The 25,584-nt window shown below is 28.6% G+C and overlaps 1 protein-coding gene across 5 annotated transcripts; it reads right to left on the bottom strand.

Annotated features, from left to right (window-relative positions):
• Position 1: 1 nt before the first annotated feature.
• On the bottom strand, positions 2 to 15,952 carry LOC112684796 (protein polybromo-1). 5 transcript variants are annotated; one of them, XM_025556465.1, is made up of 31 exons: positions 15,587 to 15,948; positions 15,364 to 15,514; positions 14,590 to 14,709; positions 14,385 to 14,510; positions 13,371 to 13,493; positions 13,105 to 13,296; positions 12,095 to 12,354; positions 11,825 to 12,009; positions 11,640 to 11,752; positions 11,483 to 11,581; positions 11,220 to 11,285; positions 10,972 to 11,142; positions 10,728 to 10,895; positions 10,509 to 10,639; positions 9,901 to 10,425; positions 9,636 to 9,815; positions 9,377 to 9,548; positions 9,069 to 9,314; positions 8,830 to 9,006; positions 8,600 to 8,761; positions 8,373 to 8,536; positions 8,061 to 8,233; positions 5,889 to 6,061; positions 5,760 to 5,834; positions 5,418 to 5,693; positions 5,102 to 5,354; positions 4,863 to 5,016; positions 826 to 902; positions 604 to 669; positions 436 to 541; positions 2 to 375 (listed from the first exon to the last, which is right to left on the bottom strand). In XM_025556465.1, exons 2-31 carry the CDS (start codon positions 15,472 to 15,474, stop codon positions 156 to 158), a joined length of 5,064 nt encoding a protein of 1,687 aa, XP_025412250.1. In that variant the 5' UTR covers positions 15,475 to 15,514; positions 15,587 to 15,948; the 3' UTR covers positions 2 to 155. The 5 variants fall into 5 exon arrangements, 4 of the variants coding, with proteins under 4 accessions (XP_025412250.1, XP_025412249.1, XP_025412247.1 ...); XM_025556464.1 differs by lacking the exon at positions 826 to 902 and adding an exon at positions 1,374 to 1,465 and having other exon boundaries at positions 15,370 to 15,514; XM_025556461.1 differs by lacking the exon at positions 826 to 902 and adding an exon at positions 1,374 to 1,465 and having other exon boundaries at positions 156 to 375; positions 15,587 to 15,949.
• Positions 15,953 to 25,584: the final 9,632 nt, after the last annotated feature.

Here is a 25,584-nt window from a genome sequence, read left to right as displayed (position 1 = left end):
AATTTAAGATAATAGTAAAAAAAAACTAATGCTTTTGTATAATAATTAATGTTAATGAAAAAAAACCTTCTAGAACTAAGTGAGTTTAACAGACAAATAAACATCTGTTTCACAAATTATACCAAAAAAAAAGTCATTGTTTATTTTTTATTAACTTATTCATCAGTTTTTGATAAGCCCATAGCATCTTTCATCATGAAATTTCTTAATGCCCATAAAGCGTTTAAAACATTTCCATGATTACCAATTCCTTTTCCTAACCACTGAATTGCTGGAAGAGAATTTGGATCATCTGGACCTTTGGTATTTTCTTGTGTAGCAATCAACTGACGTTCCCAACTAGGTTTACTTTCCAGATTTAAACTTTCAATGTATCTAAAAATAAAACCATTGTAAAATACTAATATCTTAAAAACAACCAAAATTGTATTTTACTTGATATAAGCTTCAGAATGAAAAACCCTTGTAGGTCTTGGAGGCACTGTTACAAATAGTGGCTCTGGGTGTTTGTTAATAGTAATGCTATTATTGCTCGCCGAACCTATACCAATTTTAACATTTATTAGGTCATAATGAAGTTCAGCTAGTTATAAATATAATTACCATTTTGAGACATGGGCGAAGGAGTATTCCTATTAATTTGGTTTAACACATTGACAGCTCCTCCAACTATTATTTAAAAAAGTACATTTGTATTAATAAATATAAAAATAATTAAGTAGTTATCATTTGTTGACAGCACACTTACTTTTTTCCTTATTAAGACATTTCACTACTTAAATAGCTTTATATATGTTATAACTATTCTACAGTGGAAAAACTTACCGGGTTGATTTGAAAACTGTTGTGGTGTTTGTTGAATCAATTGTTCTCTTTTCAAACGTGTTGACTGTGCTACATGTCTATAAAGCGGTTTAGAATTTAAAATATAAAAATTGATGTACAACATGCTTACGTATACCAATGTATAAGCCCATATATAAATACTATAAGTTCCTGATGTTATGAAATGTCTAACTAAGAAGTAAATAGTAATAATATATCAACACAATAATATATCAACACAATCTACAAAATAAGATCAAAAAGTGTGTATTTCTAAAAAGTTATACTTATTATTATTTTATCAAATCTCAAAATAAATAAAGCAAAACATGGTAACATTACTTAAATTGTGGCATTATGTAATTATACATAACAAATTATTCAAATTCTAAAATAAAAATATTTTAATAATTATAAAAATCAACTACATATGATAATCAATAACAACAAATTCAATCTACGAATTCATTACTTTATAATTAAAACCATGCTAGGATAACAAAAATCCACCAAAAATGTAAGTATAAAAAAAAAAAAAAAAACCAGACCATTAGAATTTTCAATTGGTGGTGGAGACACAGGTGCTACTGATAAAACAGAAGTAGTTGGAATAGCTGAGCGCGTGCTCAGCATGAAATTTCTGAAATTAAGTTAAGATAGTTGAAATCAAATAAAGAAAAGAAAAAAATACCCTTCAATTTTAGGCACAATTATAAGTATTAAAATAGTTTAAGAAATTTGATATTCTTCGATACATTTTAATATTTAAGAATATAGTTAAGGAACTCTATGAAAAATAAAAAAGCAGAAAAAAGTGTATATTATTTTATATGAAAGAAATACACTAAAGTTAAATATTTGAAATATCTTATCATTGGTGATAATATGATTACCAAGCAATATATTTTATAAGCTATAATTATTTCTATGATTACTGAATTCATATAAATGTTTGTACTTAAATTTTTATACATATATTATTTTATAAATTTAAATATTTAAATTTTTAAACTTTAACAATAAATGTAATTATGTTTTTATGTTATATAATAAGTTACAAAATTATTTTTACATTTAATTAAAATATAGACAAAATGGTATAAAAAAAATGAGATATTTTTATCATTCAACTAAAATATTAACGTTGAATACCTATATGATTAATAATATGTTTATCATTTGAACCATGTACATACATTAACATTTTAAGAAATATATTTAATCTTCATTAAAAAGCTTTTTTTTCCTCTTGCTTAACTTGGAAGACTTATTATTCTTATTCTCATATTTCTTAGTATATTATTAATCAAATATTTAATAACTATATTATAGTAACTATCGGTACTTGTTTGTTATCACCTCGCCAGTTCACCATATAAAATCTCCCAGCTACTGTTGTTTGTTATCACGCCACCATATTAGCTATATTACGCTATTCCTACAATTATCATGTTTAACTCGTGATAGATGATCTATTTTATCTAATTTAATAAATTATCTACGTAAGGTATGTGTGTGAATATTAGAAAATAATCATAATAAAGAATTTGGTGGCACCGGTTTTTTTTCGAAATAGATAAAAGTTTATTTATGCGTAGAAAAATAATGCTGGACGTATTCTACCACAGCAAAGAATTTTCAGTGGAATATGTAGGAAACCAACGCGTGTTTTACATTTAGTATACCTGATTGATCGGAGAAAACATTGTTACCTATAATACAAAACCAGACTCAATAATTATATCAGATTGTAGGAAAGCTTACAATAATTTGCAGCAAGCGGGATTCCAACATAATACTGTTAACCACACCTATAATTTTGTTGATCCATACACAGAGCCAAAATATTGAGAGAATATGGGGTTCTGCATAGGGGGAGAGGGGAAAAATCTTTGTGAAACTAATAGAAATTTTTTGAAATCATATATGGCAGAATTTAGGTAGAGAACACGTCTCGGGGAGCATTCTTAAAAGATTAAGCTATCTTAAAAGATATTTCTGAGTACTGGCCTCTTTTGTAATTTAACATATTTTTTTTTAATTTATAATTATAATACATTTTTAAAATTTGAATTTTTTACATAAATAAATAATATAAAATTTTTAAATATTACTTATAATTAGGGAACGGATTTATATGTAATAAAAATACATAAATATGTACATATGTATGTAAGTATAATTTATAAAATATGTACTAAAACCATCCAAATATGTAGGAAAAAAATTTAAAAAAAAAAAAAATTATAATTATTAAATTATCAAAATGATTTGTTGCATTGAATTATTACAATATATTTTAAATTATCAAATATTAAATATCGCCTATTAGATCTGAAAATATTTTTAAAACGGCTAAATGATCGTTCCACATCAACCTACATTGGTTGATTTAAGCATATTTGAAGGGCATAATATTAGAAGGCGATAATTCCAAATTTTTAGAAGGGTGTCTGCCACTAATTATGTCATTAATTGATTTAAAATCAATATGGCCTGAAATTTTTTCTGTAAAAACATGAATTTTCTTTTTTACTACTTCTCCTATTGGTCCGTTTACGAGTTTTCATTTTGCAATCGTTGATTCGACAATTTGCATACTTTCATTCAAGGACATATTTTTGTTTCTAATTTTGTAATTGTATGTGCAATAAAACTAAAATTCACTAAGATGAAAATTAAATTTGTTTTCAATGTTTCATTTTGCATAATATTTTGAGCTTTTCTAATAGCGATAAAAGTTCTGGATCTAAATTTGAAATAATTTTTTGTATTTTTGTACGAAGAAGACGTATGAATGATGAAATAATAAAATATGTTTAAAAATATTTACAAATTAGTGAAATATGTAAAAATATGTAATTATACCAAAATATGTAAAAATATGTAAAATAAAAGTAGCATCATATTAATAGGAATGATTTAAATCATGAACATTTCTTATCAAATTTTAAATATCTCGTTTTAATAAAAATATGTGTTTACATATAAATCCGTTCCCTACTTATAATTATTGTTTTGTTTATTTTATTTATGGCAGGGCTATAACAAATAAGAATGGTGTAGAGATAAATTTTATACGGTGTATTGGCAAGACGATAACAAACAAGTAAATAACTATCTATTAGAGTTACATACTATAAGAACATAATTAATTAGACATGAAAAAAATGTATTAAAATTATTGCAATTTATGATTTATCATATTATATTATAACCAGGGCTCATGACTTATAGCATTTAAAATCATTAAAATAAGCGCTTAAAAATGTCATTACAAGCACTAAAATAAGCATTTAAAAAATTTAAAATTAAGCAAAAAAATTTATTAAAAAAAAAAAGTATAAAATTCTAACTAAAAAATCAAACAAAATAAAAATAAATCTTCACTTTCAAGACTAAGGATTTTAATAGATTTTCTAAGGGATTTTTGTGAAAAATAAAATGTAAACAGTTCTCTCTGTTCTTGATCATTCTGACGTTTGACACTCAGATCTATTTTCAGCATTGGAATATCTTTGTTAACCCTACAACGATACCTTGGACGATGACAAACTACGTGATAACGTAGATAAAATAAAAATTATTTTTAATTTTAATTTTATCAAAAACGACTTTTAATATAAATTTTAATAAAACTATAAAAATGTAAAAAAAACTGGTCAAATAAGCAAAAATAATCAAAAAAACTAGAAATAAGCATTTTTTTTAAAAAATTGCTTGAAAAAAGCAAAAAAAGCACTTTCAAATTTCATAATTGTAAGTGTTATAACTTGACATATACTTCTATAGCACTTTGCTACATTTTAAGTCAATCCATAAAAATAAGCAAATGCTTTAACTCCCGAGCCCTGATTATAACGTATCAGAATTTAGTGTTTTTTTTTTAATTAAAATAAGATAAATATTTTGAACAACTTAATTAAAATCAAAACTTATAATAATTTAGATAACACAAAAAATCTTAATATTATAAGAAATAATTTTTTTGTTTTATTACTGAATACCTTTTATCTAAAAGTATTAATTGTACTTACTTATTGCGTTCTGATAATGGTACATGTTTTCCAGGATTTTTAAGTATATGCACTTCCTTCACGTGTCGAACTAAACGATGCAAACTTGGAAATGGAGCAATACCAGTCTTTTTAACTCTGAGACACCCTCTCCATTGACATTGAAATTCAATGTCTAAAAATATTATCATTGTTATTTCATATAACATAAATATAACTATAAATTAAAGTTTATTTCATAAGAGAGAAATTATACTAACCACTCGGAGGAATTGCAGCAAAGAATGTTTGTACATGTCCGTATTGGTCAGCAACAGCATGATCTAAACAATCTGACTGATCTTCAAATTGCCAATCACAATTATCCCAACCACACTCCCATATAAGATCAGAACCTTCAGGAGGGGGTGGTGCTTGAAGAGATTGTTGACGCCATTGTGGATAATTCTCTTCGTTTAATCTATTAGCCCGTTCTTCGTATGCCATTTTTTCTGTTGGTGATAAATTACGCCACTACAAATGTATAAATTATTATTATTATTATGTTCATTTTATATGCATCTGATTATAATTTACTTCATTGCCAACTATACGGCTAACTTCACCAAAACTACGGTCTGGATTATTTTGTACAACAGCTTTACGAACATCACTAGTATATAATATATAACCAGTAACCAATTTTTTATGATTAGGATTTTTTTTTCTAGATGGTGTAGATAGGATTGTTGAAGTATTCAAAGTACGTTCACCCAGATCAGAAGAGCTGACAGATGGTGGACCTCCATCCATTGAATCCTCTGTCATTGTATCAGCTGGCTCTAATTTAGGCATTACTGGAGAACTAACATTCTAAAATAAACATAAAAAAGTTAATATTTAATAAAAATAATTAACGAAAAATGAATCATAACTTACTGATACAGAATCATAATGTTGGTTATACACTGTTTTAACATCATTCAATTGAGTATGATTTTCAATTGCACCAACCTAAAATTTCATTTATTTAAATAAAGAATACATTAACAATAAAATTAGTCCTACTTTTACTGGATGAATGAGTCTCCTAAAGAAATAAAATTCATCTTGATTTACAGCTGGAGAATGAGTGTACTTTTTTAAACCATCTTTAGGCAATTCTCTGATTTGTTTAGTATTTTCATCATAAACTGAATCACAAAGATAAACATCATCTTCAGCTATTTCAGCAGGACGACCTATTTAAGAAATGCAAAAGTTAATAAAAAAAATAATCTGTATATATAAAACAGTAAGCTGATTGACTGCTATCAACACACAGCTCAAACCATTGGATGGATCTGGCTGAAATTTGGCATACAGATAGCTATTATGATGTAGACGTGCGCTAAGAAAGGATTTTTCGAAATTTTGAATTTAAAGGGTTGAAATCGGTTTAATATTTTTTGACCAGGTCAATAACTGCGCTATTGAAAATGAATTATATTAAATAAAATTATTAAAAAACTATTAAAAACTATTTAAAAACTATTAATTTTATTTTTGGTAGTAAATGACGGGTATTGCATAAATATTAAACAAAAAGATCCCGCAACAGGTGCCAAAACAAATAAGAATGTTAGTTCAAAAAATTATTATGCATATCGGTTGATGATTAGACGTGATCAGGACTAAGTTATTTTACAATGCATAAGCTTTGTCAACAATTCATGGTTGAAATATATATAAAGATAGATAGCGAACGATTCCGATACTTCGATTTCGATTCAATCAAAAAAAGCTGCGTGCAAAAGATTCTCAAAACAATTGTTAGATATTGGAGATGGGAAAGTTACTACAGATGAAACGGGATGTATAAAATTACTAAACGATTTCTGCACAATCATTTATTCGCAAGATGCTCTCATTGACCAGATATGTCCCAGTGTACACAGACAATACACAAATCATGAGTGGCTGGCAGAAAGAGCAATTTTAGTAGCAAAAAATGTGGAGGTCAACGAATTGAATCTCAAGATACAAAATTTGTTACCAGAAAACTTGGTGTCATACAAATCTAGATACAGTTTGCGATGCTACTGAAGTTGTAAATTATCCAACAGAGTTTTTAAACTCATTGGATTTACTAGGCATGCCACCGCATAATTTACAATTGATCATTACAATTTACAATCGATAAAATACCTCCTTCAGAGTCATTTAAAGTTGTAATACATGCAGATAAAAAACCACCAGAAGAACACAGAGGCAGGTATAATGCACCAACGGCAAATAAAGTTGCTTTAGTGTTAGTAGATCAGCAGTTTGATCGAAGAGACATCATCCTCGAAAACCGAAATAACTCACTTCACCGTATCAGTGAGATACATCAAGCATACGACGCACTGCAGTATCCTTTAATGTTTTGTTGGGGGGGGATGATGGGTATGCAATCAATATACCCCAACGCGATCCAAAAACCAAGTTACCATTTAAAAAAACTGTCTCTGCATCAAGTTTTTACTCATATAGAATAATGGTCAGAGAAGGGAAAGACAACTATTTAATTAATTATCGTTCTCTTTTCAGTCAATATTTGGTAGATGAATACGCCAAAATTGAAACTGAAAGACTAAATTACATCAAAAACAACCAAGCCAAATTGCGTGCAGATAGTTATATTCATTTAAAAGATGCGATTGGACAACGAGACATAAAAGCTAATCAGTTAGGCCAAATAGTTATACTCCCGTCAACTTTTACTGGTGGGCCAAGGTACAAGCACGAAAGAACACAAGATGCTATGACCTACGTTAGACATTACGGTCGTCCTGACCTTTTTATTACTTTTACATGTAATCCTCTCTGGGACGAGATAAAAGAGCTCTTACTTCCCAGTCAAAGATCATATGATCGACATGATATAATTGCAAGAGTGTTTCGGTTAAAAGTCAAAAAGACCATGAACTTATTGACAAAAGGTAAAATATTCGGAGAAGTGAGATGCTATATGTATTCAACAGAATACCAAACTGTAGAGAGGTTCAGGTAGTTGTAAGCTATAACTTATCGAATAGGTTATAATAATAACTAAATTGATATGTATAAAATATTATTTCAAAAATCTTAAGTAATTTCAATTTCAATAGATTTAACAAAATTTAATCTTGGCAGGTTACATACATTTATATACTTAAACACGGCAACGACGGGTAATTCAGCTAGTTATAATATAAAAGACAAGAAAATAATATTTACATGATATATATTCAGCATGTTCCAATACAGAACATTTCCCTGTAATTTTTGATATTGGTACCGTTTCTTCATTATTGGTTAGAAGAACTTCTTGTTTGAAGAACTGTCGACCAGAAAAATTTGGAAGATCCATGGGTGTTAATAATACAGGACCATAAACAAATGCGGCTCCTCTGAAAGATAAAAATTTTTTTTTTTCATTTTAAAATTCTAATTGGAAAGTAATAATGTTATTCAAATAAAAAGTGTTAAAACATTCAGTATTTAAATCAAATAACTGATAATTTCATTTATTAATATAGAATTACTTACTGTTTATTGACCCAAATTCTATCAACTTGTATTATCTGATTTTGACCATCATTTTTCACATAAATAAAATCACCCGGTTTGAGAATACCAGCATGACAGTTATATTGTTCATAATAAATGCTTCCATCATCAATAACTCCAGGAGGATTTGGTATTAATACATTCTACACAATAAATTAATGTAAGTAACACCTCAGTAACTTAAATATATATTAAATAGGACTAACTGGTTTTTCTTTTTCAACTATTTTTTCATGTTCTTCAAGTTCAGCTATCTCTTCTTTATGTTTTTCCACACGGTCACGAAATACAGACATCACTCGTTTAGGATCCAAAGGTTCTTCTCTTTCAACTAATTCCCAAGTCGCAGTTAAACTTAAGGCCCAATTCTACAAAAAAATAAATAATCTAACTAATGTATTTTAAAATTATCCAGTCATTATAGGATATTATTTACCTTAATTTTTTTAAAATTTCTACATCTAGATGAATACCTAGATTCACATACATATACATCCTTTTCATTAAACCCTTTAGGTTGATAACGGAAATAATCTTTAACACTTATGACAGCGCAACGGCCTTTAATTCGGCTTACTGGTATAGTAATATTTAAATCAGTCTTGAATACCTCCTAAAAATAATCAAAATATAATTAAAATTTAACACTTTAGAAAAATAAAACTCTTATCTAACTTTTTCTAAAAATTTCCGAGTTGATAAATGATATGTTTCACTAGGTCGATAAAAATGATTTCCATACAGCATTTGTTGTGATTCTTGATTAGTCCATAATCGCTGAATATTTAAAATCATAAGTTCTTGACCACGTTCTTGGGGTTCTGCATAAACAAAATCGCCAACTCTATAAACTAATTGATTTACACATACTGAATCATCAGTAGTGCCAGCAATAAGAGGTGGTGAATTTTCTTCTTGTTCCTAAAATAAAATTAATTAACTTTCATAATTTAAGATACTAATGCTCAAATCCAAAAACATACTTCTTGAATATTATCGTTTTCTGTTTTAATTTCATCCTCTTCTGGATTACCACTAATAGATTCTTCAGCCATTTTTCTCTCTCTCATATCATTTACCGATAATGATAAATCCAATAGGGAATAATTCAAAGCAGGCGAATTCAGCAAATCTCCATTACGACATACTTCATCTCTACATTTATTAATGGATGTATCATTAATTGTAATTTGTATAACATTATTAAAATTTAAAAATGAACTACTCAAATAATAAACAAACCTTTGTCTAATAAAATATGATTGTAATTCAATAGAATCTTCAAATACTTGTGAATCAGTTCGTGACAGCTGCCTAGCTCGTTCCAAACATGCGAATAAATCATCTTGAAATGTATCTAATCGTTTGTATTGATTTCCATCTAATCTTCTTTTAATTAAATCTAAAGACAAGCCTCTGATCCTAAAATTATAATTATAAGTTACATTAATAAAGTACAATAATAGTTTAATTTTCAATAGAATTGATTATTTTAATAAATATTTACTTATGACCATCAATGTCATCATGCTCAGGTAATTCTGCCATAGAATCTGAAAAACATCGCCCTTCTTCATCTTGATGGTTATAAACACTGGTAAAAAGTGAAGTTAATAATTCTTGAACTGCACTTTGAACATCAGGAGTACTGTCTTCATCTGCTCTCAATTGTAACTTAGTTTGCAATGTAAGTCTTTGTAATGTTAATGCATCTTTATAAATTTGAGAATCAGGCTCATTATATTTACAAGCATTATCAAACATCACTACAAAATCCGCAGCCAAATCATCGAGGCTTTCATACAAATTATTCTTAAGTTTTTGAGATATTACTTCCAAATTAATAGGTTTTTTTATAACCTCATAATAATCTGGATATTCACTTTTGGATGGAAGTTTCATAAAGATAATAGATAACAAACGACCTTTTTGGTCTTTATAATCTTTAATAGTGTTGAATAACGTACGCATTTTTTGAAGGGTTGCTTGAGGAAGCTGAGATTTCCGGAATTTCAACAATGAACTAGAAACACTAACACCAAAACAATTTAATGTATTTGTTTGAAAAAATTAGTTTAAAAATAAACTTCATTAAAATACAAATCTGTAACTTACATTTTATTAGGTTTACTTAACACGGGACCCAACTCTTTAGAGCGATCTAAAAGTACCTTTTCTAAAGTATTTGCATCTTCATAAATTAATGATCCTTCTTCATTAAATTGACGACAATTATCGAACATTAACTAAAAATAAAATGTATTTATATATATAATAATTTTTAATAATAAAAAAACTGTATAATATTAAATTTAATTTTTTTATAAATGTTACTTTAAAATCAAGCAATATTTCGTCTTCACTCTTATACTTTTCTTGTTTTATTTTCTCTTCAATTGTTAGCATATCAATTGGTTCGGCAATGACTTTATAATAATCAGGATACAGTTTTTTAGATGGCCTTTCCATAAACATTAACATAGGTACACGACCATGTTCAGTCTAATCAATAAAAATAAACCATGTATTGTCAAACAACCTAATATTTTAGTACAAAATTATGAAACTTAATTCTTACTGTATAATCCATTAAACATTTGCATAGAGCATATAAACGTCGCTTAAGAGGAATATTATTCAAATATTTTCCTCGAGTAAGACATCGCGGAGAACGAGCAAATTTCTTAGATGTTCGAGACGTTGAATGAGATAAATCATCATCAGCAGAATCATCTTCACTATCAGAATACTGAAAAAATAAATTACAAAAATATTTTTTTATTACAACAAACATTTTGATTTTGAATTATAACATATATAACATACTTGATGTGCTAAGTCTAACAATTCTTGAGCTTTAGTCTGCATAACTTTTTGTAATTTTACAGCATCCTTAAATTAAATTATAAAAATTATACAATATACAAAAAAAAAAGATTTTATTTTACAAGAAGGTTATTAAATAATAGTTTTAATAATAATTAGTAACATAATTGTTTGAAACTCAGAGAAAATAAAGTAATTTTGATTATTAATAGTTTAATTTTAAAATTAAAATAAAAAAATATAATGCATTTATAACAAGATACCTTATATTGTTTTGTATCCGGGGTAAAATATTTTTTTGCATTTTCTAACATAACATTCATATCCCCTGCCACTTCACTGACTGTACCATAATCACCATTCTAAGTGCAAAAAAAAAACATTTTACTTTTAATATAATGAATTAATTATATATAATACCTTTAATTTTTTTCCAATTTGCATTAGTGAAAGTGGATTACGAATTTCATGATAATAGTTAGGATAGTATCGTTTGGATGGTAATTTCCAAAATGAATCACTGAGCAAATTTCCTAAATTTGTAATTTAAAATACATTTTTTTTTTTAGTATTTGTAAAAGTATATTTTTGTAACATTTTTATACCTTGTGATCCATTAGCTGAACGGACAGCATTATACAACTGCCATCTAGGATTATCAGGACCATCAGCATTACTTTGACTATCAGTCACAGTATCTTCATCTAAGTCAGAATCTTCCTCATCTTCAGATTGTAAAGCAGCTGTTACAGCAGACATTGAAGTTTGACTACCTCTCATACGTTTAGCCCTGATCATTAAAAATGAATTATAAACACAGCTTATGGTTACATATTCAATTTTAATAGGATAGTTTAATATAATAAATAATTTACCTTATTCTTTCACTACTTTTGCTTGGTGCATATTTACCATGATCAACTTCTATTTTTTTACTAGTAATTACTTTTTTTAGAGTTTTAGCATCTTTGTATATTTGTGAACCAGGCTCATTAAATAAACATGCATTTTTTGTCATTATTAATAATTCTCGTTCCATTTCAGCTAAATTTGTATACTTTCCATCTTGTATTTTACGAGCAATAGATCGTAAGTCAATCGGATTTTCTATAACTTCATAATAATTAGGATAACGCTAAAAAAAAAAAAAAAAAAAAAATGTAAAATGTAATACATATTAGAATAGAAATATTTAAAAAAGCTGAATTTTAAGTTAAATAAATAATAACGGTTACAAAAATGTAATCAGCTTATCATATACAAAAATCAATGTAATCCACGTAATATATTTAATATATATATATATATATATATATATATATATATAAAACACTAAATATTAAGAAAAAAAATGTATTCTTTTTTCAGTTTATGTTGACCACTTTACGCATGTAATTGAGCCATAGAAAATAATAGGACCCTCCTAACCAGAGACAAGTGTTTTGTGATTGGTTGCTATCTGATCATTTTTCATTATTACAGTCAGCTGGCACCAATCTTAGAAACACTAGCACTCTGCAAAATACTCAACTGTGATCAATTTTCATCTGATGAGTGGGTCAACATAAACTGAATAGAGTATAATATAACATGGACCAAAAAAATATTGCTCTTAATAACGAAAACATTTTAAAATAAATATTTTAATCAATGGCTTAACTTAAGTGAAAAATCATAAAGAAAGCCACCATAATAATACAGTATAATCTAAAATATTAATTAAATACATATATAAATTGTATTTTAGGATAAAGGAATGCATTAGCAACTACTAAATTTAAAATAGTGCATTTTTAAATATGATAAAAATAAGCTATAATAAATAAAAACAAATTTCATTTTCTACAATTCAAAATATTATTGTTCAAAGTAAAAATGTTATTACTTTTTTAGAAGGCAAAAGCTGAAATGCAGCTGATAAAAGACGATTATCATTATCTGTAGCAGACATTACAGCAGTAAATAATTCTTCACACATAGCTAATTCATCATCCATTCCAGCAAATGATGAATTACTTTCTTCTTCATCAGTGTGTTCAGACTTTGATACCGAAGCTGCTGATCCCCCTCTTTTACCCTAATAAAAAAGTGTAAATTAAATTAAACAAATATAAAATCAATTGACACTTAAAAACAACTAGAAAAACATACCAATTTTCCAACACGAAGAACAAGCTTTTCTTTGGGTGTTCCTTCTCTTTCCATTAAATTATTTTTGGTCGCTAAAAAAACATCCCACAACTCTACTGCATCTTTATACTCTTGAGAATTTTTCTGAAAATTTGAAATTAATTAAAATTTTTATAAACAAGTAAAGTTTAAACAATGCTGTATAACAATTTGACTTTTCTGATAATCACAAAAACACATATTACATTTTAAAAATTATTGTTGACTAAAAGTGATTTTTATTATACTTATTATTTAATAGAATTATTAAATAATTAAATATTTTAAATCAAATTAAAATATTTAGAAAAAAATTTTATTTTAAAATTATTATGATAACGTAAATTCAAATAAGATTTTTTTAAGGTAAAACCAAAAAAAAATAAATAAATACTAAACAAAACATTTTAAAATAGATAATATATAAAATTCTGATTTTATATCACATGTATTTAGTTAATATTAATAAACACACATGTATTATTTTACAAAGTGATTTATAGAATAAAACAAAATGTTAAAATAATAGTTTAATAATAATAATTGTCCAAAATAATTTTAATAATTATTTTTAATTTTAATCTAGTTTAAAGAATAAAATTACTCTGTTTGTAATGATTTACATACTATTTTTAAAAACTAATGTATAAATAATAAAATAAGAATTTAATTGTTTTATTAAAATTATAATTTTTAAAGTAAATTTTTTTTGGTTATAAATTCAATTGAAATCAACAAAATAATATATTATTCACAAAAATACAGTGTCTTAAAAATATGGTTTTAGTATTAATATTTTTACATACTAATTTTAATTCAACTGACATTTTTTTCAAGATAATATTATGATAGAGCTCTAAAATTATTCTTTAATTTTAATCTTAAAAGCCATATAAAAATTATGATCAATTTACTAACTTAAATGTATTTAATAGATGTAAATTTAAGTATAATTTTAAGAAAAAAAATCAATAAAATAAAAATAAAAATATTTACCTTATAAAATGACTTTGCATTGTTTGTTAATAATTCTATATCAGCTTGTAAATCCTCAATATCATCATATTCATCAGTTTTTATTTTTTGTTGAATTTTTATCATGTCTATTGGATTGGAAACTACCTATAAAAAGCAAAAATATTTTAAAATATATTATAAACCAACAGTAAAATAAGTTCATGAAAAATAATAAATTATTTACATCATAATATGTTGGTTCTTGTCTTCTTTTGGGAGCTCTAATAAAACCATCACATAATAAAGTGCCGTCTTCCTTTTTAAAATTTCGTAATGTATCATATACTGATTGAACTATGTCAACCTAAAATACAATCACACCAATTGAATCTGTTACTACATATACTATTTAAATAATTATTTTGTTAAATAGTTTGAATAAAAATAAATAAAATAGGCTTTTTAAAAACAAGCAGAGTTAATTCATATAATGCATAATTATTTATTACATTCTGGTATTATTCTAAATGAAGACATTACGAATAAAAAATTTAACATGTCAATACATAGTGAGTTTAGGAATATTATATAGAAGATATTTAGATAGAATCTAAAGTATTATACTTCAATCCATTGTATAACAATTTTTTAAGTACTAAATAAATTTAGATGATATAAAATTTAATGAAATAACTTTTTAATTTTTTTATTTTTTAATAATTATATATTATCTTCAGAAATATGAAAGTAAATAATTTACCTAGGGGACCCATGTACTTGAAATAAAATATATTACTGATATGACTAAAAGGAAATAAAATAATATTTATTGGCAATTTTATATTATTTGGTCTTATATTAGCTTATTAATATTAAAAATATTTAACCGCAAAGATTATAAAACTATACGATCCATGAGTTAAATAAATTCAGGCTGGTTATAATTATTTTTTTAAAAATAACTATTTGTTTTACAAATAAAAATAAGTATAATATAAAATTTTCTATTGGAAATTACATATACCGGATCCACTCGTCTTTTTTTGCGTGTGTGTTCGACTGGAGAACTTTCTACTTCGTCATCAGTTGCTCGACTAGCAATTGATGACGCCCGTCTCCGTCGATTCATTATTTATAGTGTTTTCCACTATGGGTGTATTTAAATGATTCTGAAAAGTGCACAAAAACTATTAATATACATATGGGCATGTTGACAATGTATGGTAACTTGTCTTACTTACCTTCGATTAACCGAAGAATATCAAATATTTGTAACCCGGGTAATTATAATGAAATACTGAAATAAATTTTAAGTACGATAGTAATAATGTTCTTTATATCAATATAAAATTAAAATTAATATACAAGCGCACCTCGGTCTGAACTGCAGCCCGCAAGTGTAAACACAAATAGAATGGTGATAACGATTTTTATTGATTATTTGACGTTGTTTACAAAATAAAGATCTACCATTGGCCACATGAATAATTCTTTCTTCTATGAATGCTTGTTGGGACTCGACCATGTGTTCCAATGACCAATTGTACGTAATAATATATCGTATTGTATATTTATGTAATAAAATATTATTTTGCTCGAAGTGGATATATAAAAGTGTAATTATTCCCTACGAACGCCGTTAGTAAAATGTAATCGAAAACATCACACCACTTACAATCGTCACTAGGAGCGCTGGCTCACCGATGAGAACTTAAAAATAAAATTGTTTCGGAATAAATAATTGAAAAGACGCCAAGTGGCACCTGGTTTATGCCCTGTGATGTATTTAGGAATTTCAGGTGTTCCCATCCACATATTTTGACGACGCCCCCTTTCTAAAAAAAAACTGTCTTTATTATTATGACTTCTATTAAAAATTTCTGTAGTATAATGCATACATTATATGAAATATATAATTCTTACGAGTATATTATAATGTATGAAACTTGAATTAACACAAAGAAAAAAAAATAACTAACTAAAAAATTTAAAACTTTTTGTTTCCGATTTAGAAGTAGCAAAATCTAATGAAGTGGTTATTTCAGCTTCAATTGATAATACCACAAATAGTGAACTAATAGCGATCATATGCTATTGAAGACCCTGGTTTTTTTATTCTTTTTAGTAATGAACGTTCTGCACAAATTTGCACAAAAGACGAATTTTAGAAGTTTAGTTTTTTGGATATCATAGATCATTCGGGTAAAGTGCGTCCTTAACGTGTATACTGTTTGCAAGTTTTATCAAACGAATCTATGAAAGTTAATAAACTCAAATAGACATCTTAACACTATTTAATCCATATTGGTTAATTAAACTACATGCATTAAATGCACTTTATTGCTAATATGAACAATTAATTTTAGAATACAATTCTATTGTTGAGTCAACTGGTAGAGTAAGTCCGATACAAATAATGGAATCGATTCAAAATTGTTTGAGATTTTTGTCTTTTAAATACAGCATTTAACACCTAAGCAACTATTAAGTAAGAAAGAAAGCACTCGATCAACGCCCTGACAATAGTGCAGTTTTTCGGTAAATGAAGTGAAGATGGCAATCGACAACATGAAACTGGGCAAGGCAGCCGACTTGGATGGCTTATATTCGGGATTTTTTAAACATTACGGTCCTAAAACCCAAATGTGGCTAGCTATGTTCTTCAGTGACATACTTAGCTCTAGAGCTTGCGCTAAATATTAGAGCTGTACATCTTGTTTGTTTTACAAAAGTGAAAAAAATTTGACACTCGCTTCGTTCGCATATAATAAATAATACATACTACCATCAATATTAAATAATATTATATTATACGTTATAATGTATATAGATTTTAATAATTGAAATAATAAATTCCTTTAATCTAATTTTAAAATGATTTTTTTTATTTTTTTTTTTTTACAACCTCTTCATCATGAGTATCACTATATTCAAATCAGTGATGTTTGTAGCATCTGGAAACACAATATAAAGGTTTACTATTTAAATTACAATACCTAGATTGAATTATTTTCATATAATTATTATGGATATATAGGGTAAAAAAATCAAGAGTGTACGTAGTGATAATTTTGAATCTAAATTAGAACGCCTGCATATGACCAAACAGGATGTGAACACTTTATAGACAAGAAAGACGAAGGAATTAAAAAAGACATATGCTGAAAAGAAAATGAAATAATTTTGTTTCTTAGCCTTTGTTCTTGTAATTACTCTGTTTTTTACTGTTCATCCATTTGACAATTGACATATTAGGATCTCAATCGTACAAGGAAGGCATGTTTTAATTAATGTATAAGTACATATCGCACATCCATATCAAAACAGTAACAACTCAAAAAGTTGGTTTTTTTAGTTAAACGTATATTCGGATTCTACAAACGAAATTACATAAATCAAAAAAACAAGTTTATCTTTATCTTTAATATTCTCCGTCAGATTTCAATGTAAGTACATTTTATTGAATGAATGATACCAAGGTATCACCAACAAAACCGACATTCCTGAAGAAAGCGTTATTTTTGAATTGTTACTGTTTTGATATAGGTGTGCGATATTTTCAGTTGAAACATTCATGGCGGAACGTAATTGAGACTTTAATCGATTCATAGGCGTGTTCAGACTTTGGTGGCCGAGGGGACACAACAAATTTTTAAATTATGAGACTTATATTTTTTTTTAGACATGAATAATAAAAATACATTTAAAAATCAAATAAAAATACGTACATTTTACTACTATACTGTACTGTACTGAAACTATCGGTAGGTAATGAGTACAAATCACATTACTTTTTTTTATTCTGGCACGGTTTTGTTGGAGGCAAATTCTGCCGGGGGGGTCAGTGACCCACCCGGCCCCTCCCGTCAACACGCCTATGAATCAATTACCAATACTGTAGTTTTAATATCTTCATATTTATTGATAAATATTTATTATCAATGTTTTAATCATAATTTCTAATAATTCCGGAAAACAAAATAATGTCATATGGTACCTAATAGTGATGCACAACGATATCGTATTTCGATATCGAACCAATTTTATGACATCGATTAGACTAATTTATCGAAAGTACATCGGTATTCGATATCATTTAATTAAAGATTATATTTTCTGATTATTTCAGTTTTGACAAATAATGAATGTCAAAGAACGATAAACACTAATAAATAATAAGCAATACTAATAACGATAAGGCCCCCATCATGAACATAAACAATCATAAACATGAACATGAAAGAATTTGTACAATATTAGTCTCGTTATTTCCGTCGGTCGTCATAGTCGATTTTCGAATTTATTTGGTGTATTTTATTCACTATTTAATTTAAATTATTATTATGAGTAATATAAAATTAGTACTATTGCCTGGAGGTCATAGTCATATATGGAAACCATTTGGCTTTAAAATAGAAGATAATGGTATAATAATAAATAAAAAACAAGTTCATTGTGGTGTGTGTAATTCTGTTATTGCTTACAGTGGTAATACTACTAATTTGAAATCACACTTGCAACAGTGTACATCAACAAAATCTAGTTTATCGAGTGGTATTCAAACTTATTTTTAAGTATGTACGTCAAAACTACCTGTAAAGAGTAATCGTAATAAAGAGCTTACTAAAGGTTTGATGACATTTGTTATCAAAGATTTAAAACCAATTAGTATAGTATGTGATGAAGGATTTCATGAGTTCAATATTTAATATTTTTAATTTTTAAGAAGCAGTGAATAATGAATCCATCCATACTTTTAATTAAATAGTAAATACTTTATTTCTCTAGTTTATAAGAAATATTAATCAGTAAGTATTATTAATAATATACAATGAAAACATTTTTTTAATATCATATTGTTTATAATAAATATTATTAATAACATACTTACTTTTTAAAATTTCTTAATACTAGGTATCTACAATTTCAACATTTTTTCAAATTCCAATATTTGCCGGTAAATGATGTAAGTAGTACAGGATGGTAATAGTATTATTGGTATTATTTAATGTTATTAGTTTTATAAATTATATTTCTATCATTATATCGTATATCGATATCGATATCGTTTGAAATTCGATATTGCGATACGATATCGATATAAATGACTCGATATCGATGATAGAAAACATATCGTTGTGCATCACTAATACCTATGTTACAAACTCATAAATATATAGAATTAATTATTAAAAATTCAATTCATATTATTTTTTTTATGAACTGCACAACATTGAAATAAAAACTGCACATTAGCGGTCTTATAATTTCTATTAATAAAATATTTTATGTTCAGTTAAATCAGAACCACAGGGCCTTAATTATAATTTGAGGCGCGGGGCCTTGGGCAACTGCCCCTATTGCCCTCCCCTCGCGCCGTCCCTGATTCCAGTGCTACTAAAAAAGGCAAAAGTAATAGCTATTCTAAAACATGGAAAACAAGGGACCAACGTGTCAAACTACCGACCGGTGTCACTTCTAAGCATCACATATAAACTTTCGGAGAGATTGATACTCAATCGTATCCAACCCGAGATAGAAAGTCTTACCAGTAGAACAAGCGGGTTTCCGTAAAAATCGTATTTGCATTAACTATCCACATCAAAACAGTATTATCGTCAGGCAATGTTCATTGATCTCTTTACTGCGTATGATAAGGTAGGAAACATGGTCTACTATTCAAACTATCTATTGTGATTCCGTGTAAATTTACCATTGAGCTCATCAACATTATACTCTCTAATCACAGATTTTGCGTCTTAATGGAAGAAAAGGCAAACAGATGGAGATAGTAGTTCGAACTACTAGCAATGGACTACCACAAGAGTCAGTTCTGGCTCCAATCTTATTTAATTTATATGTCCTCAATCTACCTAAGACAACAAGTATGTACAAAGTTTCAATATTAACACTAACACATCATAGTAAAGATTTAACAGAAGAGAAGGTACTTTCTGATGACCTGTTTATCTTATTTTTGTAATTCATGTGTTTTATTAGACTTGAAACTAATAAATATTATTGTTAATCGAAGTTTTATTTAGACTTTCAATAAATAACTTGGGTAAAAATGATAATGATTTATTTGTAATTTGTTATTTTAATTTTAAATAATATTATTATTCCCAGTGGAAGGGGATCAAAATCAGCAGCGGATTGGCCCACCGGGATACCGGAAAAATCCCGGTGGACCGGTAGTCGTATTATAACACTGGGCCGATGTACTTGGATTAAAAATTATTTTATAAAAATAATGTATTTAATTGTAAGATTGTGATAAAAACCTAGTGTAAACGTGATGTACATTCGCGTTTCTACTGTCAGTGTCAGTCGTCATTAACGTTATCTCGATTTGCATATAACTCCGTTTGATTCATTCGCGAGTGCAGTTATTATTTTCCCGTAACATATAGTTCAATTTTTAATGTCTTCTGTCTCCGGTGGCAAAAGCCCTGGCAAGGCCCCTTAATGAAAAATGAAGGACTCTTCGTCTATGTGTACCTCGGATTTTACATTGGTTACCTATCAAAAGAATAATAAAAAGAATTTGAACGTTAATAATATCGTTTCCAGCCCGATTTCACCGACTTTAAAAGCTATATACGGTAGTCAACTGTCTCTTATCAACAATTCTACATCCTCACCTCTGCCCGTTGACGTATTTATGTCATCTAATTCCATATCCACTGATAAAGCCGGTAATGAGGAGTCACAGTAATTTCCAACATCAATAATCATGCAGTATCGTCTTTTATTACCACGGATCCCAATTCCGATTATTACGACAATAATCATAATGACCCGTTCATTCGCATTGTTCAATACGCCAATAAGTCATTTAATATTGGCAATCTTCACCCTTTCCAGTTCGGCAAATTAGTGTTCAAGCGTGTTTATGGCATCGTATGTATTATATCGGCCAGCCCTACATGGATTAAAATTGTTTTTTCTTCGGCTAAGACAGTGAGCAATTTCCTTAGTTCGTCAATTCTATCTGAGTATAATTGGTCAGCTTCCATTCCGTTCTCATTAATTCATCCATTCAGTGTAATACGGATAGAGCCGTTATTCACGGAAGAGGACTTTTGAAGGGGGTAGATTCACCTATTGGTCTCATAGGGTTTAAAAGAATTTTCTCGTCCAAAGATGGTACACAGTTACCGTCCAAATTATTCAAACTTAAGTTAAAATCGACTTCTCTCCCTGAATTTATTTAAATTTTTAACGTCAAGTTCAAAGTGGAACCAAATGTACGCTCTCCCATTCAATGTAAAAAATGTTGGCGGTTCGGTCACATTCAAATGTTTTGTCGTGGTAAACCTCGATGTGACTTTTGCGCTTCTGTGAATCATTTACCGTCAGACTGTCCCACTCGCTCATTACCTAGTGTATTCGCCGTTTGTGCCAACTGTCATAGTTCTCATGTTCCATCTGATCGGTCATGTTCCGTATGGATTCGTCAAAAGGACCTCAAGAAATTAATGGTTGTAAACAAAATTACTTTTAAGGAAGTTTTTAAAATTAAGGATGATAAAATTTGTACATCGGCCTTTTCCTTTCTGACATAACGTCTCGTCTATTTTAAACACTCCTAAATATGATACTAACACATCCAGTCTCCACATCATGTTCCAAAGTCTATTTCCATCCCAACACGGATATCCGGGATTCTCCTTATTTAAATAATTACGTTAAATCTAGGAAATCCAGATCTCCAGCTAAAATTCGTGTTCATCATAGCCATCCTGTCCCTCATCCTGCTCCCGTAAATATCTCAAATTATTATTCGTCACCTAACGGTTCCTTTTTAAATTATGCTTCACAGGTAAATACTTCACAACAATCTTCTCCTATCAACGTAGAATGGGTCTCTGATTTCGCTGCTCAATTGTCTTCACTAATTCCCTCTCCCAATGATGTAGTTTCGAAATTTCCCTTATGCAATAATATCGAGTCCACTCTCCTCAAATTTCTGTCTATTCCTACCGTAGCCGAAGATGTCAACGAGTTCTATTAACTCTATAATCGGCGCCAGTTCCAGTATCAACAAGTCTGATCTCCATTTCCTTCAGTGGAATGTTCGTAGTATTAAATCTTGCTCTTTAGACTTAACTAGCCTCATTTCCAGGTATCCTTTTTTTTACTTTTTTTTTTCATTATTAGGTCAACGTTTCATTATTAACTGGTCGTTGTTTTTATTTTAAGCATAACATAATTATACTTAAAATTATGTTCAATAAAATATTGTTATGTTTCAGTCGGCGACAAACCCTCGAAATTGAGCACAGTGCAAACGCGGTGTTAAATTGCATAACCTTACGCCGTCACACAAGATATTCTGATTCAAACATTGAAAAATCAATACCGTATTACGATTGGTTACGATAAGAATACATCTCGTAACGTTTGAAACTATGAACCTACTTTAACTGATGTTAACCATGATTCTAATAAATAATATTTCATATGTGTTTTTCGATATTATTTTTAGAACACGCGTTGCATTGCGATATTATCAAAAATCGAACGGACCATTAATTATAAAATGTAAGTATACTTAGAATCGTTTTTTTAACCAGTAATCTAATCTAGCGTGAAACTGAATGTAGGTATTGCTTTTTTTGCTTAAAAGGTTTCTATATTATAGAATGTATTTGTGTTTTATTAATTTAGTTTGGAAACGCAGGTAACACAGATTTGAACACAGTGCACGTATGGTGTTAAATTGCATACTCACTTGCGTCGTCGTACAAAAATACCGAAATTACCATTGGACCACCCCATTTCGAAATATTTATTTTCCTTTTGAAAAATATACACTCAGCGTCGGTCTAGCTCATGATCGGACCTCCGAAAAAAATGTACAATGGGTCCTAAAAAACATAGTATTGGAATGAGATTCAGCGACCACCAACTAAAAAAAAAAAAAAAATTGTTATAGCTACGCTCGATTTCAACTACAAATTTTAACTTATTTTGGCTTTTGTTCCCAAAGCCAATATTATCGAATCATGATCGTTAACAACATTAATATAAAATTTATAAAAATTTTTATATTTATATTCGTTTGGTTTTGATGAACGAAAATGTATAAACTATAGGGGTTATGCCTAATGAAATCACGTCAATAATACTTCAAGATTAAGATAAGATTTACATGATTTTAATTTAGTTTAGGAAAACAATTACTCTTTGGGCCCTAATTTTAAGAATAAATCTCAGGACCTTCGGTGATCGCCGGATATCCTGATGGACCAGACCGACATTGTACGCGTTTTTCATTAAATCGAACAATATGCAAAATTGGATCAACAATTATGGTCTACGATCGTTTTCAGAGAAAACCTACATAAATGTTTTTAAATGCAATAAATGATTAGTGAACATCGATGAATCTAACACGAACTGACACTTAGCAGAACCAGTTTGAATAGAGTTTTTGATTTGCATGCAAAAGTAAACGAAAACATGAATATGTTGAATGGATATAATACAATTGTGCTCTAGGAAAACGTTTGTTATCTTACTCGTTCGCCTGTTAAGATATTACCTTTCGATAATGTACAAATATATTACAGATAGAAAAACAATAGTAGTCAACAAATGGGTTACTGCATGTATGGACGGGACCATGCGAGTGCGCCAGCCCTGGTGCATCGCATCCACGTCCGACGGGTACTCGGCCGACATGTGCCCGCGTGGAAGGATCGCGAGCGGCGACCTGGCCTGACGCGTAGACGTCTCCGTCAGTAGCGGCTCGTAGTTAATATTTCGAGGAGACTTAAATCGCTTAACATAAACTCCGAATAACAACAAGCAAGAAAAATTATTTTAGTGGAATATTAATTATTCTTATTATCTAATTTAATATTTAGTTAATAATTTTAACTTATTTAATACTAAATTTCTTTTTTAAACCTATTCAATTCTGTGATATTTTTTATTTGCAAACATGCTGATAAACCCAGATGGCGGCGTACAGCGACAAATAAAGGCACGATGGCACGGATATTATTGTCGTGAACCCAGTTTCAATAGTGTCTCTCAGGAGTGTAACCAAGATTTATTTATGGGGAGGGGGTTCAAAATTTTTATTTTATCTGTTCTCTAATTATATTTATAGTTTAACTTAATACCAACAAATTACTATGATTATAATATAGTATGGTTTATACATTATAGGTATATTATATAATCTATAAACTTTGTATATTGAAGATAATTGGAAATTAAAATACACTATGTACTATTATTATAATATTTACTATTAAACCGTTAAGTATGTAGAAATTTAAATGGGGGTTCCGGACCCGAAACTCCCCCATGGATACGCTATTGGTGTCCATAATACGCGGCTTATTCTATTCAGCCCTCTCCGACCAACAAGCCAAAACGTTACATGTTACGGTTGAACTTGTCGCGGACATCAGTTGCGTTGAAACGGCGACCATTGCCGAAATTATTAAAAAATTATTTCCGTCGAAATAACTGTTTATTGGTTTTAGATTTTGTGGCTTTTAATTTATAATAATAAACAAAGATAACGGTATAATAAATTTTCAATTAAAATAAAAATATTTCCAAACATTTTTATTTTAAAATAGTTATTATTTATAAGTAGCTGTATTATTTTTAAGGGGAGACGCATTATCAAGATTTCCCCTAACTAGCCGCCCCTGGTCTCTACCGTTGGTCGGATCGCACGACGGATTTAAGCGAAAAAATCGGGTAAAAAGGTTGAGAAATGGCACAGCGTTCGGACTGGAAAACGAGAGATCCACCGACGTACGTGTTACAAGGAGTGGCGTCCCGCGAAGTCGGCCGCGTTCTCTTTTCGCACACGGATAGCCATCAATAAGTTTGGAACGATTGTAAGTGAGAGTATACATACGATATCGGTTAACCAGTGACGTTTAAACAGTTGGATTCGGGTCGATAAATAAAACGCGTTGCGGTTGCGATCAGCGACGATGTTGATGTTTTTGATCAAAGCATATTTACAAGTGATCGATCGATTTCGTGTTTTTTGTGCGCACATAATTTGTATTTTTTTTTTTTTTTTGGGCTACATAACTCATTAACCTGTCGTTGGTGACGGAATGATTTTAACATCGTGGTTGACGCGTAAGCGTTTCGCTCGCGTGCTAAAACATGTATAGTTTTTGATAGGAAAAAATCTCAAAAACACTACTAAATAATTATTTAAATATTAAAAACATACTGTAATTATATATATATA

This window comes from Sipha flava, unplaced genomic scaffold (assembly GCF_003268045.1).
Source record: "Sipha flava isolate LNK unplaced genomic scaffold, YSA_version1 258_pilon_pilon, whole genome shotgun sequence".
NCBI lineage: Eukaryota > Metazoa > Arthropoda > Insecta > Hemiptera > Aphididae > Sipha > Sipha flava.
The sequence above is the reverse complement of the archived record's forward strand: the minus strand, read 5'-3'. Positions and strand labels throughout refer to the sequence as shown.